The sequence below is a fragment of the Dromaius novaehollandiae genome, chromosome 17 (genome assembly GCF_036370855.1).
Source record: "Dromaius novaehollandiae isolate bDroNov1 chromosome 17, bDroNov1.hap1, whole genome shotgun sequence".
NCBI classification, from domain to species: domain Eukaryota; kingdom Metazoa; phylum Chordata; class Aves; order Casuariiformes; family Dromaiidae; genus Dromaius; species Dromaius novaehollandiae.
Genome location: NC_088114.1, coordinates 2868050 through 2882588, shown reverse-complemented (window position 1 = coordinate 2882588; position 14539 = coordinate 2868050). Strand labels below are relative to the sequence as shown.

The window sequence follows — 14539 nt, the reverse complement described above, 5'->3', positions numbered from 1 at the left end:
GCTGGCATGAAGAATAGAAGCGAAATGTGTGAAAAGTCAAAGTATGGAACTGAGCTCTGATTTTTTTGTGCTACATTGTAACTTTTACATTCCAGTGCAGTTGGCTATTAGGATGGTGCGTGTTTTCATTTCTATAGTAAATCAAAAGTCATAGATTTAAAAATATTCACCTTTGCTTTACTGTTAAGTTGCACTGGCAAACACCTGACAAGTACCGAGAGATGTAAAACATCCTTTGGCCACCTACCTGCAGAGGATCCATACCAGACCTCTGAGCTGTTACATATAATTTGCTGCATTTCTAGAGATATTTCCATAAGAAGAAAGTCTGTATTAAAGATTTACCATATTTAAAGAATCTATTTAAAGTCCATATAAATCTGTAAAATAAATAACTACCTTAAAAAGTGTCTGTCTCTGACAGCTCTGCTCAGGCTTTTCCTGCATTAAATTTAACTTTCTTGATGATGAAACAGTTCAGACCAAGTCAGAGACCGGTTCTGGCTGACATCGCTAAAACGTGACAAGGCCCCGTTAGGAGGCTGCTCAGTCTTCTTCCGATGCAGGAACTTGTCACAGCAGGGTGGATGTGGACACCTCTGTGTCTGGAGGGCTGGCAGGGAGTGTGCTGGCGTAGAACTTCTTCTGGGAGCGCAAGAGAGGAGTCTGCGTGTCAACGTCCCGGCAGGCGTTGCGTTTGAGGGAGAGGAAGACGTGCTGCGTCCAGCCGTACACGATGCAGTTCAGAAGTCCCTGGGAAGCTGCTGTCAGAGCCTAGCAGAGACCACAAGGGAGATCTTGTCAGCCAGCACTGCACATCACTCGGCAACTCTGTACCAGGCTGTCAGTCCTGGTGCGTTATGCCAGGCCTCCACTTTCAGCATGATTTTATCTAACTCCATTCCCATGTGACATTGGAATCTCACAGTTATTCTAATCATCTCTGCTAATTGCAGCCTCCTCAGGCACATCAAGCAGCTGGACAAGCGTCAGGGAGGAACTGCATTTGCAGACTTGGTCTTTCACAGGAACGGAACAAACTAACTGAATTCTGGGGACCCCAACTAGTCCTATTTTCTATGATTTCTCTGACACTGTGATTTTAGTTACTGAGACCTTTTCAAGCCTATGAAAAACATAAACCAACTAAGATATTTGACAACATAAATAAAAGCATAAATCAGATTTAAGCTCACACAGCAGTGATCTTTGAGGCTAGAAACATGCCTTGTGTAGTCAAGATTAGAACGAAGCAAACACTGATATGGCTGTTCAAGTAGAAAAGGCAATACATGAGTGACTGCAGATGAAGAGTTTTACCTGTAGAATAAAAAGAGCCATGTAGACTTTGCTGTTTGCTGAAACTGTCAGCCTCAGTGTTCCGAGGAGGACAGCTGTGAAAAGGGATTGACAGAAAGGAATTGCTTTAATCCAAACTGTTTTGAGCTTCATTGTCATGTATCATGTCTTAGGAGAATATTGTGGAAGTAACTCAGTTCTCTGCTAACCTGGGCCCCAACAGCAGAAGAACGCGATGGGGTAAAACACCACTCGTTGTTCCACCATCTTAATCATTGCCCATTGCTGATCTCCCAAGAATCCTGTGGAGTTTACAAACCTTTTGTACAAACCACGGGCTTGAATGAGTATAACCTAAAAAGAATAAGCATATTTAGTTGTTTGCATTTTATGCACAGACTCTGATCTGGTTTGTTCATCTAGTACAGAGTATCTCATGCTTTTTAGCCAAGTCTTCATTACAGTCTGTCAAACCTTTTCATGCCATGCAACAGCGTGCTCCTGGAGGGACAGCAGTCTCTTTGCATGCGATCTTTTCCAAACTGAGGAATCTTAACTGATCTGGTCTCTTGCTGTACAGAAGCTTGCCCATGCACTGGGTGGTCTCTGCTGTCATTCTCTGAGCCTCCCCTACTTGCTAAATCCTTTTTTTTTGGGGATAGACTGACAGAACACAGGATTCCAGATGGATTTATATGGTGGCACAATGATATTTTCTATTCTCCCACTCTTCCAAAAGAGAGGCAGTACCACACAGTTCTTCCCCGGATGTTGCCTGTCCCATGGTATCATTCCAGCAATCTTGGGAGATTGTTGAACATCATGCATGCAAAGTGACCTGTGACTCACGTAAAGATGAAAATGGGCAAAACTTCCTCTCTCAGTTATCATCTGGGTTAAATGGCTAGTGCACAGGGACTATGTTTCTTACCAGAATGGCTATGAAGCTGATCAGAAAGGAAATGAGGAAGACGCCAATGCCATAGTAATACATTGCACGGCAAACAGAGCCACTCAGTGTTAGGAGTTCATTAGTGGGCACAGCTAATTCTGAGTGCATCAGGAGACATCTGAGGGGAGAAAGGGAACACACTGAACTCTTGCTGTGGCTCAAAAGCAGTGAGGCTGTTGCAGAGAGAAGCCTGCAGCTTACCCATGCTTCTGGCTGAAGTTCTGATAGCAATTACTGCTGTTTCCCAGGCAAAACACAGGCACCATCAGAAAAAAAGGGATCACACTAGGAGAAGAGAGGACAACAGGACAGTTATTGCACCACCACTCCCTCCCCACACACTGCTTGTCCTTTCTCCTGTCACGATAGAGGACTTAAAAATTGTTTTTATTGACACTGTTACGGAAGAGCGCTTTACCAGCTTTACTAACGTCTGCACTTTCATTCATGCAGGGAATACATTGTTAAAGAGAGCAAAATCTGAAAAGCTATATGCAGCTATATAGTTATAACTAGGTTGGATGGAGAAAAGCCCTTACACACTGACTGGCTTCTGAGTTTGTTGGCTCACTCTGCTGTCATGGATGAACACAGGTTTTAGTAATACTTGCTTCAAAATAAGTAGGGGGCAGGGATCAGAACACTCCAGTTTACTAAAACCGTATCATTCTGCCAGAGGGAATTAAGCCTTACCTGGACAATATTGTTGCTACTCGGCCAATGTAACTCGCGTAATCTACAACCTGCAAAGTCCAAAGAGCTGAATTAAATGATCATTTCAATACAGCCATTGCTTTACAGGAAATGGCTCCCACAGAGCATTTTCAGCAGCTCAGAGAGTTCTACAAATGCTGATTAATCCCAAAACTAAGTACAAATGTTTGTTTCCACTTTGTAGATGGGGAAACTAAGGCTCAGACAGAAGGCATCTCTGTCTGAGCCAGGAGTTCCTGGTTGTAGTACTAGATTGTTAGCCTTTGCCTCTCCATGGCCACGCAAGCAAAGTTTGGAAGTGCTTTCCAAGGCAAGATTCATGGCAAGTCACTCTTTACCAAATCAGCACTGCAGGGTTCACTGTGCAGCGAGTTGCAATAGAAACAACCGCTACTTGCAGAAGTTTACTGACTTGTTCTCCCTGAGGACTAGAAGGTTTGAGAAGGAAACTTCAAACTGGAAAAGCAGCAGACACTTGAAGAGCTCTCTGGCGAAACTCATTCAATTTTTGTACTACTTATTCATCTAACCTGGCCTTGTTTGTCAGAAACCTCATCACATTCTGATGAAAAGATGCAAACAATTCAGAGGGTCCTGGTCTCTGTTCACTGGAAACGTACTTTGGCAGCTGGCATCCATACACCAGCTATGACAACACCATACAGGCACTTCTGCAGTGCTGGAGAACTTATGGTAGAGGATGTATTTTGAGTAAGAGTCTAGCAAAAAAGAAATCAGTCCTACAAATGGATCCAAACCCTACAGACAAGAGTTCTTGAGATACAATCTGATCTGTCCAGTTTGCTGCTCCTGCACAGAGACATGAAATATCTGGGGATGCAAAGTATGCTGCGCACATCAAATGTCCGAGGAAGAGAAAAGCTACATGCAGATACGGGGCTGATGTTTTCATTGAGAAGAGCCACATAAACAGCCTGTTGTCTAGCAGCAATACATTTGGAGGAATTCTAGTTACAGAGCAACGACGGTGCCTCAGTGTTTAGCCAGGTGTGAGGAATGAAACAACTGCAAGGAGAGATTTTGGTCACGCGGCATGTGAAGTGTTTGTTCAGCCTGTAACTCAAAGGGTATTTTTCCGAGTACTGTGTCCTTGTTCCTTGGTTCCCAGCGATTACACTGGTTCACAAAAGGGCTTTTATAGAGGCCAGAGATGAAGAAGTGAGGACTGGCCTTTGTTCAGAGACCCCGCCAGTCATTTCATCACTAGCTCACTTTGTCACACCTTCTATCTCAAACTCTTACAATATATTACTGATGCTCTTGAATGCTGTATGACGTCCAGGGAAGGCAGAAATTGTCAGTTCTCAGTTCCAGCTTGTCCAGGCACCCCCTCCTTTTCTGTCCTTCCTAGAGACTCATTCCTCTGCTATGTACTAGCAGAAGACTGTGACAGCAAAAAACTAGTTGTTCAACTGGTGCAAACTGCTGTACCTCTAATTGTGGAAAAACTTCACCAATGCCCAATCTTGAACTTTTTCTGCTCTGAAATGTACACATTGCCACTGCCCGTTTTGGTATTGCAAGCCTAATCTTTCACTGAGATCCTAGAGCAGACCTGGCCTTAACTTTGCTGCTAACTCAGTGGCATGGGCAAGATATGTCAAACCCCTACAGCCACAGGGCAGAAGGGCCTTCAGAGCCCTTGTGGCAAGATTTGCTGTTATGTATGCACCTCCTAAAGTGCCACGACACCACAGTTAGACCTTGGTACCCAACAGTTACTGTGTAAGAGTCCTACTCACCAGGGGAGATGTCCTGTAAAGGTTCTGATTATATTTCATCTTTAGGTCCATATACAGATGCCAAGTGTAGTTGACCGTGTACAGAAAAGAGGCCACATAGAATATCTGAGAAATACAAACAGGCAGGATTTCAGTCCTATAACAATAGTTTCTGTAGCACCGTTAGCTCATTGCTGATGAACCCAAAGCCTGAGGGCCAAAGACAAGATATGAAACACCATAGTGGACCATCAAAGGTGAGGTTCCTTGCACAGCGCAGGTGCAGTATCAATGTGCACCCACAGCCTTCCTGAGCCCCTGTGCTCATGCCTGCTGGGTTGCAGTGGGACACAAACTGGGAAAAGCCAGGCTGAGGAGGCGTTCTCACCTTTAACTGCTCAAAGGAAGCTTCATTTTGGCCTAAATACAGGGATATGAGAGATGATGACAGCAGGACAGTCCTACAAACAAAAGTCTTTCTGACTTGGCTCTCTTTTTGGCCACAAACCTTACAACATAAAAGGGTGAAAAAGCACTTTGACCCTCTTTATGCCACATCCATTAAGAAATGCAACACATGCTGAACTTAGATTTGCTCCTCACATAATGGGCTCACTACACAGCGAATTCGCGGAAACAGAAAACAATAGTATATTTAAAGAGGAAAGCGAGGGAAAAGAATACAATATCTGCACAGTGAACCTGAATTAATGTGCTAAGAGCCCTTTTGCTCTCCATGGGAAAAAGGAGGAAAGAAAAGATATAAAATGCTGTTTCTCATGGTGAGTTTCACAGCCCATAATTCTAGTCTGGGATGAGACCAAATATATGAAACCTCCTCTGACAGAACAAATTTCTCTTGCATCTGTTCCTGAAAGGCCAGCTATGGTTGCTCCAGGCAGCCAAGTATAAACAGTGCTGCCTAATCACACGATATATGTGTGTTGTGTTTGTTACAGGAAACACATGCTCCAGCGGCAAAGGCAAAGAGGAAGGGCTGGACAAGCGAATTTTTCTGTTGATTTGCTGTCCTCCGCCTAAGAGGGAAGGAACACAGATTTGTCGTCCATGTAAGTCCAGGAGAGCAATCCCTAAATAAAGAAATTGGTCTCCTTCATGGAGATTGCCAACTCTCTTGGCTGATTCTTGAGAGGCTGAGTCTGAGGGGCTGCTACATTGCAGACGGAACATTACAGTGGCTCTCCAGCTCATTAGAGGAGGTTTAATGAGGGTTTGTTGCCCTTCTTCAGTTATTTCCGAGGAAGGGCATCAAAACAGTCCACAAAGATAATTTTCTTGTGCTTCAAAATACCTCAGAGGGCTCACGAAACATCAGCTCTGCCTTCTCTTCTGGGAGAGGGAACCAAAAGCCACTTGAGAAGCTGCTGGCAAAAGGAGAAGGGAGTTGTGCCCTCCTGCGACCCAGCTTTGGGGCTGCGGACAGCCCTGCAGCACTCAGCATGAGGGGCTACAGCAGGGGCTGGGGGACATGCGAGTGCCTCATTACAACACTTCTGCAGCTTCCCATTACGCACGCCAGCTCAAGCGGAGCCTGCCAGGACAGTTCGGCTGCTGGAGCTGAACTGAACTGAACTGGAAGAATGTGGGGGAACCATGTAATTATAACCGCAATCTCTGCGCTGGACTTAATTGCAGCACAAAGGCAAAGCAGGGAGGAGGAAAGGACAAAGTCAAGGGACAGCAGAAGGAAGCACTATTTACATTTATTATTATGACTTCAAGAGTCTGGGGCCTAAACAAGGAAAGTCCATGGAACAAAGCAATCCACTCCTCTATGACACACGCATGGATGTCAGGGGACTTCCAGCTGCAGTAATTTTAGCCCTTGGTCATAAAGCGATGGTGAACAGGCTGTGTAAGTCTATTGCCCTGCTCCTAAAGGCAATTCCACAAGACACAAGACGTATCACATGGAGGGTCGTGTCAGTCTTTCCAAGGGCTGTCAACTGCAAACACCACTGCTAAGCAGTCCTGAGCCTGTCCCCACCCCCGTCGTGCAGTACATTTTAGAGTTTCTAGGTGTTTTTATGTGACCAGGTTACATATGTTTATGAGACTCCCAGGAATGCAACCTCTGCAAGACTTCTGTGTTCAGCACAGGCAGGATGGGGCCAGGAGATGTTTATTCATTTCATTTGGTTACAGATCACTTGTGCTCTGCAGAAGGCGCTGGTCAAACCTGTTACTAGCTCCTACCTACGCACAAGGTGTTCCCACCACGCAAGGGCACTGCTCGGGTGTTTAGTAAGGTGTCCTGCGCTCTGTCACATGCACCATGCGGGCACAGTTGCTATGGCAAGTGCTCCATTTGTTTTAATTCCTCCCAGAGCAAACAGCAGCAAGAACTCTTGCCAGATGCAAGCCAGCTCGCCACCCCTGCAGTCCTCCTGCCCGGAGTGCCCTGCTGGCCTGGCTCCTCTGCCAGCACGCAGGAGAGAGGCCTGGCAGCCCTGCAGCTGAGCTTGAGATGTGGTGGGCACCCTGGACACCCCACCGCAGTGCCCTGACTGACCCCCGCCAGCCTGAGACTAAGGCAAGTCCTGCAAGGCCACTTCTGCCTTTGCAGGTGTGGAAGCAAAGCTCCCTCACTGCCCTCCTCCCTCCTTCTCCACATTTGCTGGTATCCCTGAGAAGTTTGCCACATGCTGGAAAAGCAAGGAAAAACAGCCAGAAACACATGGGAGCACAGCATGCTTATGTGTTAAATTGTAATGAAAAGAGAGCATCTCAACTGAGAAATGATGCCGTGCTGTCTATATCCCACCTGCCTCTGTCCCAGCAATGCAGCCTCTCTTCCCTGGGCCTGAAAGGGCTCTCACCAGCAGTGAAAGCTGTCCTCCACGTAAGGGCTGCAAGTGAAACTTCTCTGCAAGGCCTCAGAAGTACCCTCAGTCCTGCAAGCTCCTTCCACTTTCAGACTCTGCAAAGCCTCTCCTAAGCTATCCTTATTTTCCCCTACACTATCTTCTAGAAATTGTCTTTGATATTGCTCTGTGACATTCTCGAGTGGCCAAATTACACACACCTTCCTGTTCCCTGTCTCAAAGTGAACATAGAGCGTTGCTTCTAAAGCAGCATAGAGGAACTAGAGAAATCAGAGATAAGCCAGAAGTGGGAAAGCTGCTCTCCAAGTGCAGTACTTGCCATCATGAGTAATACGATTTTACCCTCAAGTACAGCTCTTCAAACAAGGCTGAGCTGCAGCACTCATCCCCAAACACACGGCAGCATGAACGCTCTCGCATACCACACACAGTTACTTTCTTGTCCTCTCTCGGGGTACACACAGAGCTGGAAAGCTTCAGGCACTGTGGCTCGGCAGAGAGATTTCAGTTCCCATCTGTGGGTCCCACCACTCTCCCCAGGGAGGTCCACAAGCCCGCACAAGGTACACGAAGGCTCCTGGCAATCGCTTGTTCTTCCCAGGCACTTTGTTTGTGGGCCCTTTAGAAGGAAACTGTTAACCCCAAAGATCACCACTTGCAAACCACCACTCTGGCGCAGGCCAGGCTGTGCCCTGAGGAGTATTTTGAGAGCAGTGATTTGCAAACCCTAAGGAATGGAATAGGAACTCAGTGAGACAAAGGGAAACCATCAGGAAAAGGACATTTCACTCGTTCCACTCCAGTTAGGCACATGAAATCAGCCCAGAGCCCTGGAAGGCAACCGAATTGCCGGGGCACGGAGCTCAGCTTGCACTGACAGAACAACCGATGAGCATCCCTGGGACTGCACGAGAGAGGATAGGGCCAGGGCAGCAGGATCAGAGGCCCCAGGGTCATTTACCTGAGTAACATCATAGGTCTGAGCTCAGGCGAATAGGAGAATGTGTCTGCTCCTGCCCAGAACGGGGGAAGCACTAAGAGGAATAGAAAAGCGGCAGTGCAGGACACACAGAGATAATCTTTGGCACTTGCCCAACAGGAAATAGATCAAGACCCATCGACTTTACACAAGCAACCCAAACACTGCAACCACAAAATCCCATGCTCCGTCTGCCTTCCTTATTGCCCCCCACAAACTAGATCTACCTAAAACCAAGCACTGTTATCTCCGTTTCACACTTAAGGTGAAGAAACCTGATAAGTCAAGTTCACACACGGAGCCTCTACTAAAGCCTTTCTAGAAATAATCGCCCACGGCCCTGCTCTGATCACCAGGGACGATAACTGTGGCAATGAGTGCAAAGCAACAGCATGAATCGCGACGCCAAGGCTACTCACTTGTCCTGTTGCTTGCAGGTTATAGCAGATAAGATCCCCCTTGGAAGTCGGTGTGCTATAGAGAAGGGCCCCGGCGAGGCAGCACATGCCGAGAAATAGGTCAGAGAGGCTCAGGTAGAAAAGAGGACGAACCTGGGAAAAGTGGAAGTGGTCAGCAACGTTTGCAACAGTCCCAGGATCACCTACAGCAGCAGCGTTACCCCTTGTCCAGATATGCTTTTGCCTCCCAGCTATTCTGCTAGAGCAGCTCTCCCTGCACAAGAAAACCGTCATGATTCTTGCACTTAGGGGCTGCTTCAATACAGATACCCTGCTCTAAGCAAACTCTCTGCCACTACCAATGTCTCAGGATCCAAGAGCAGCATCAAATCGTACAGAAACATTTTAAAGGTCCAGAATATTATGATTCTGCACAATGGGACAGGTTTGCAGAGAGAACTGATGTTGTTTATTAAATCAGCTAATACAGAAATCAAACTTTCGGGAAATACAGACTTCTTCAGGTCTGAAATAATTTGAAACAGACTTTTTTTTTCCTGTGTTTTTCAAGCAATTTCAGTTGGTGACTAAGGCTGAAACCATTTTTTATGCCAAATTAATTTCCACTGTGAGAGCCACTGGTCTCTGCTGCACACTGCTCATATGCGATACTGCATCGTGCTGGAACAATTGTGTCTCCTCTAATGACATTTTCCAGTCCACTTCCAGTTCTCATGCACTGGCCAAAAGCTGAGACGTTTAGGACTGTAAACACTGCAGGAAAATATTTGTGCAAAATTCTGGCCAACATTTTCATTGTTAGTGGGAGAGCAGCCACTCGGGAAACTTAGCCTAATTGTCTACATTCTTAATTGTAGTCTTTGGTGCCTAATTTTCAGCATCCTGGAGAGAAAATTATGGCTTCTTTTTTCCCCAAGGGGAAATTATAATGCTAAATGCAGCATGAAAACATTGCAAGAGGCCTTAATTTGGGGAAGACTGTGTCATAGAACTGAGCCTTTGGGTGAAATTTGCCCCAGTATTGTCCTTTAAGTAAATGTTTGCCACCCATCATGGTATGTTATACTTGTCTCTTTCCTGTGAGTAAAGAGAAAGAGTTTAGTGAGGTTGATAAGCAATAAATCTGCTAGAACTAGACCTGCCCTTGTAGCATAGTTTTAGGAAAGATCCTGTCTGGGATCTTCCTTGGCTCCATCCTGCCATTAAGCAAAGCTGGCCCTCTGCTTTCAATCAAACTGCTGCTGTTAGCTAAATATCTGGAGCTAGTTTGTATGTCATTGCATTTACGAATGTCTCTTTTAACCAATTATAAATTCAGTCTTCCCCTTGCTAGTGCAGAATTGAAGCACGAGCAGGCAGTCACAGGGATGACAGCCTGGGGATGCCTTCCAGATCACGAAGGTGGCAGGTTAAAACTGAGCAGCTCTGAAATACACAGAGGAGCAACTTTTGCAAATGAACAGGTGACCCCTTTCTCTAGTGACAAGCGTCTTTGGAGGGAAGCACTGCTATTTGGTTGAGGAGCTATTTTGGCACAAACCTAAATAAAGAAGTGGATGACATAGTCTGTAAGTAAAAGGCAGAATGGTTCTTACTTGCAAAAGAGAAAAAAAAACAAAACAAAACAAAGGTATTTATAAAATAGAGGAAGGGAATGTAAAGACGTAATGGTTCAGATGAGCTGCCTGGCAGCAGCACACATGTTCATCTTGCTGTGTCCAACCACCGCTCAGGGACGTCTGCTTATAGAAAACCTGCTGCCACGACAGAGGAAACCCTGTGTTCTTTCCTTGCCATCACATCTTCTGAATGATTTAGCACATGCTGAAGGTGTAATTGACGCCACAGAGACAGAAAATAAGCTTCAAGAAGTCAATATTTGGTTTCCTGGGCTGGGGGTAGTAGGGGAAGTTGTAATAATATCGTTCTCCTCTCAGCCTCCGGAGCTGTTTTACCCTGGAGTCTCATGACTCCGGGAATGAGCCGTTTATGGCAAGCTCCGATATAGATTCCTCCCAGACCCTTGTTTACAGATTTGCCCACAGGACCAAGAAAGCGGGGCTGAGGGGAGGCTATTTTGCTGCTTTTGAAACACCAGCAACGCTTCCCCCTGGCAGCAGAACACGAGCCTGGCAGCCTGACGCAGACTAGCCAGTCCAGCTGGTATCCATCACATCCCGTGCGGATTTGCAATAACGATCTGAGCAGGAACATCTGGACTCCCTTGAGCAGGAATGGCCCATCTGCGGCTAGGAGCCATGTGCGACTCACACGCCGCTGGAGCGCGGCTCTCAAGCCACGGCCCCATCATGTGATTAACGACACAAGGGCTCCTGAGCAACGCAGACTCCCAGCCGTGGAAGCGAACCCGCAAAGGCTGCTGGTGGGGTCACGCCGGGGCCCCTGCCAAACCCAGCTCCACCCCGCAGCACAGCGGAGGGACCCCGGGAGAGGCAGCCACGTCTGGGGCTCCCCTGCGCTCCGTGGCACAGGGATACGCGCCTCGCGCGGGACAACCTCGGGAAGGTTGTCTATCTCAGCCCTAAGGCTGCTAACTCCCAGCCTGCCTTCCCTCCCGGGACCTCCGCAGCTCGTCCTCAACACGCTGCAGACTGTCTCCACGAGGCTCCCACCCAGGAGCCAGACTGCCCGGCTTACCGTAGGCAGTGCGAAAGTGCCCTGCGAACCCAGGCACATATTCTCCTTCCCACCCTGCTTCATCCAGCAGTGTGTCAATTGTCAGCTTGAGTGTACACCGCCCCTCTCCGAGGGTGATTTACCGACTTCCCTGAAAGCCCCGGTCCTTGGGTTGCAGAACAGACCCGCAACCTATGAAGAGCTTTGAAAACAAGGAAGGTACAGAACAGCTCTACAATGACAGACCTGCCAGGTGTGCTCGCCTGCTCTTAGCAGTAACCTGTTACGCGCATGGTCCACACGCTGGGCTGCCAGAGGTCCACAAACCCTGGACTAAGAGCCAGGGCTCTTAGATCAGCTCTGTGCGTGCGCGTTGCCTCCGATGCATGCCGGGCAGACAGCTGGAGCGCCGGGCACTGCACGCACGCCGGATCAGCAGTGCACGGGTGGACAGGCCCACTGAGCGCCATTTGCATCCGAGTCCCACCGCTTCAGCATTAGAAATGTTAATGCTTCCTGTGCGTGGCCAGGGCGAAGTTTTCAAAGTCAGGACATGCCTCACTGCATAGCTCAGCAAAACAAACTGCTTTTCAGCCTGTTCTATTTTTGCATGGACTTTGCAACACCTTTGAGTTATACTAGCTTTAGTAGCACACCTGCCTGTAAAAACTACTCAGAAATGCCCAAAGACAATGACCTGTAAATGCATTTCCTACAGAGGCATATCCAATTTACACTTCAGCAGCTTTCTATACACAGGTCCTCAATCCTGCACGCTTTTTGCCCCACAAAGGAGGTCACTGTAACAAATCCCCGCTCCCAGGCAGGGCATCTGAAAGCCTGCAGGGCTCTCCCTCATCTGCAGAAGGCGTGGTGCTGAGGAACCTGCTTCTCCCTGCATGGCCATAGTTCAAGGTTAGTCTCTTAAACCTTGTGTTGTGGAGAAAGAGCCCAAATCCTGGAAAGCCCTTTGCCTCCCAGATGGAATAAACACGGTTTAACGACGTAAGCCCGAGACTCGTAATCGTTCCTAGCAGGACGCCCGGCCCACACAGGTCTCTGCTACACACAGGGTACCAACGCGACTTAGAGAGAGAAACGGAGGTGCAGTCCTTACCTCGGGGGACCGCACGGTGTTTTGGAAGATGGCATAGGCAATAATGGAGCAGGAACCTGTAACACTGACAAAACAAAGCACAGGTTGGAAAAGGAGCACATCTGCGTCGCTGGAGCTTAGCCGGCTCTCTCATTCCCGAGAAAATCAGCGTCAGGACGATAACTCTCTGGAGCTGGCACGAAGGAGTGCGACAGGCTGCAGTGAGCTGCCCAGCCGTGCCGGGATCGTCCCCCGGCGCCAGGGACGCGGGTTTAGCAGCACGTTCTACCTTAGCATGGCCATGATGAACTGTATCCACTGGAGAGCCGAGTAGACCTGGGGGGGAAGGAGAGGCGTGAGCTCAGCTCGGCCCTTCTCCGGGCGCGCCGGGGGAGCCACGTCCGAGGGGGAGGCCGCGGTCCCCTTTGCCCGGAGCCGCCAGCACGACGGGGCCGGGGGTCCCAGCGCCGCAGGGGACGGAGCCGCGGGTGTAGCCGGGGCGCAGGGGGCTCAGGAGGTGCCGGCGGGCGAAGGGGCTGAGCAGGGGCACATGGGGAGAGGACGGGGGGTGCGGTGGGGTGTGCGTGGAAGGGACGGGGCAGAGCCCCGGGAGAGGGGACAGGGTCCCCATGAGCAGACAGGCAGGGTCCCCAGGAGAGGGGACAGGGCAGGTGCCCCGTGAGGGGATGGGGCGGGATCTCCATGAAGGGACAGTGTCCCCATGAGAAGGGACAGGCAAGGTCCCTAGGAGAGGGGACAAGTCAGGTGCCCCATGACAGGACAGGGAAGGATCTCCATGAAGGGACAGTGTCCCCATGAGGGGACAGCAGTCAGGGTCCCTGTGAGGGACAGGACAGGGTCCCCATGAGAAGGGACAGGGCAGGCAGGGTCCTCATGAGGGGACAGGGTGGGCAGGGTCCCCGTGAGGGGACAGGGCAGGATCTCCATGAAGGGACAGTGTCCCCATGAGGGGACAGCGGGAAGGGTCCCTGTGAGGGACAGGACAGAGCAGAGTCCCCACGAGGGGACAGGGTGGGCAGGGTCCCCAGGAGAGGGGACAAGTCAGGTGCCCCATGAGGGCGCAGGGAAGGATCTCCATGAAGGGACAGTGTCCCCAGGAGGGGACAGGGCAGGCAGGGTCCCTGTGAGGGGACAGGGCAGGATCCCCATGAGGGAACAGGGCGGGCAGGGTCCCTGTGAGGGGACAGAGCAGGGTCCCCAGGAGGGGACAGGGCAGGCAGGGTCCCTGTGAGGGGACAGGGCAGGATCCCCATGAGGGAACAGGGCGGGCAGGGTCCCCGTGAGGGGACAGAGCAGGGTCCCCATGAGGGAACAGGGCAGGCAGGGTCCCTGTGAGGGGACAGAGCAGGGTCCCCAGGAGGGGACAGGGCAGGCAGGGTCCCTGTGAGGGGACAGGGCAGGATCCCCATGAGGGAACAGGGCGGGCAGGGTCCCCGTGAGGGGACAGAGCAGGGTCCCCATGAGGGAACAGGGCAGGCAGGGTCCCTGTGAGGGGACAGAGCAGGGTCCCCAGGAGGGGACAGGGCAGGCAGGGTCCCTGTGAGGGGACAGGGCAGGATCCCCATGAGGGAACAGGGCGGGCAGGGTCCCCGTGAGGGGACGGGCAGGGTGCCGCGGGGTCGCTCACCTCCTGCCACCCCCCGTCCAGCCGCGCCGGCAGGGCCATGGGCAGCCGCCGCCGCCGTTGCCTCTCCGCGCCGCTCCGGGGCTGCCCGCGCCGCCGCCCCGCCCCGCCCCGCGCCGCCGCCGCCCCGCCCGGCCTCGCGGCGGAGCCGCCCGCAGCCGGGCCCGCGCCCCGGGGGGCTCTGACCGGCGCGGGGTGGGTTAGCGCAGC

The 14539-nt window shown here is 50.3% G+C and overlaps 1 protein-coding gene across 1 annotated transcript; it reads right to left on the bottom strand.

Moving 5' to 3' along the window:
* Positions 1-155: 155 nt before the first annotated feature.
* TMEM116 (transmembrane protein 116) lies at positions 156-14434 on the bottom strand. The gene is made up of 11 exons (XM_064521910.1): positions 14333-14434; positions 12974-13020; positions 12706-12769; positions 8952-9083; positions 4729-4833; positions 2945-2994; positions 2453-2536; positions 2231-2369; positions 1509-1653; positions 1321-1394; positions 156-774 (listed from the first exon to the last, which is right to left on the bottom strand). The coding sequence occupies exons 1-11, from the start codon at positions 14369-14371 to the stop codon at positions 574-576; spliced, it is 1080 nt and encodes a 359-aa protein (XP_064377980.1). The 5' UTR covers positions 14372-14434; the 3' UTR covers positions 156-573.
* Positions 14435-14539: the final 105 nt, after the last annotated feature.

Bases quoted from the DNA above. Each gene is read 5' to 3' on its own strand.
- TMEM116 (XM_064521910.1), bottom strand. From the start codon at position 14,371: ATGGCCCTGCCGGCGCGGCTGGACGGGGGGTGGCAGGAG. The intron at 12,770-12,973 runs GTAGAACGTGCT...TTGTTTTGTCAG, and splicing joins TTCATCATGGCCATGCTAAG to TGTTACAGGTTCCTGCTCCA. The intron at 1,654-2,230 runs GTAAGAAACATA...TATTCTTTTTAG, and splicing joins TCAGCTTCATAGCCATTCTG to GTTATACTCATTCAAGCCCG.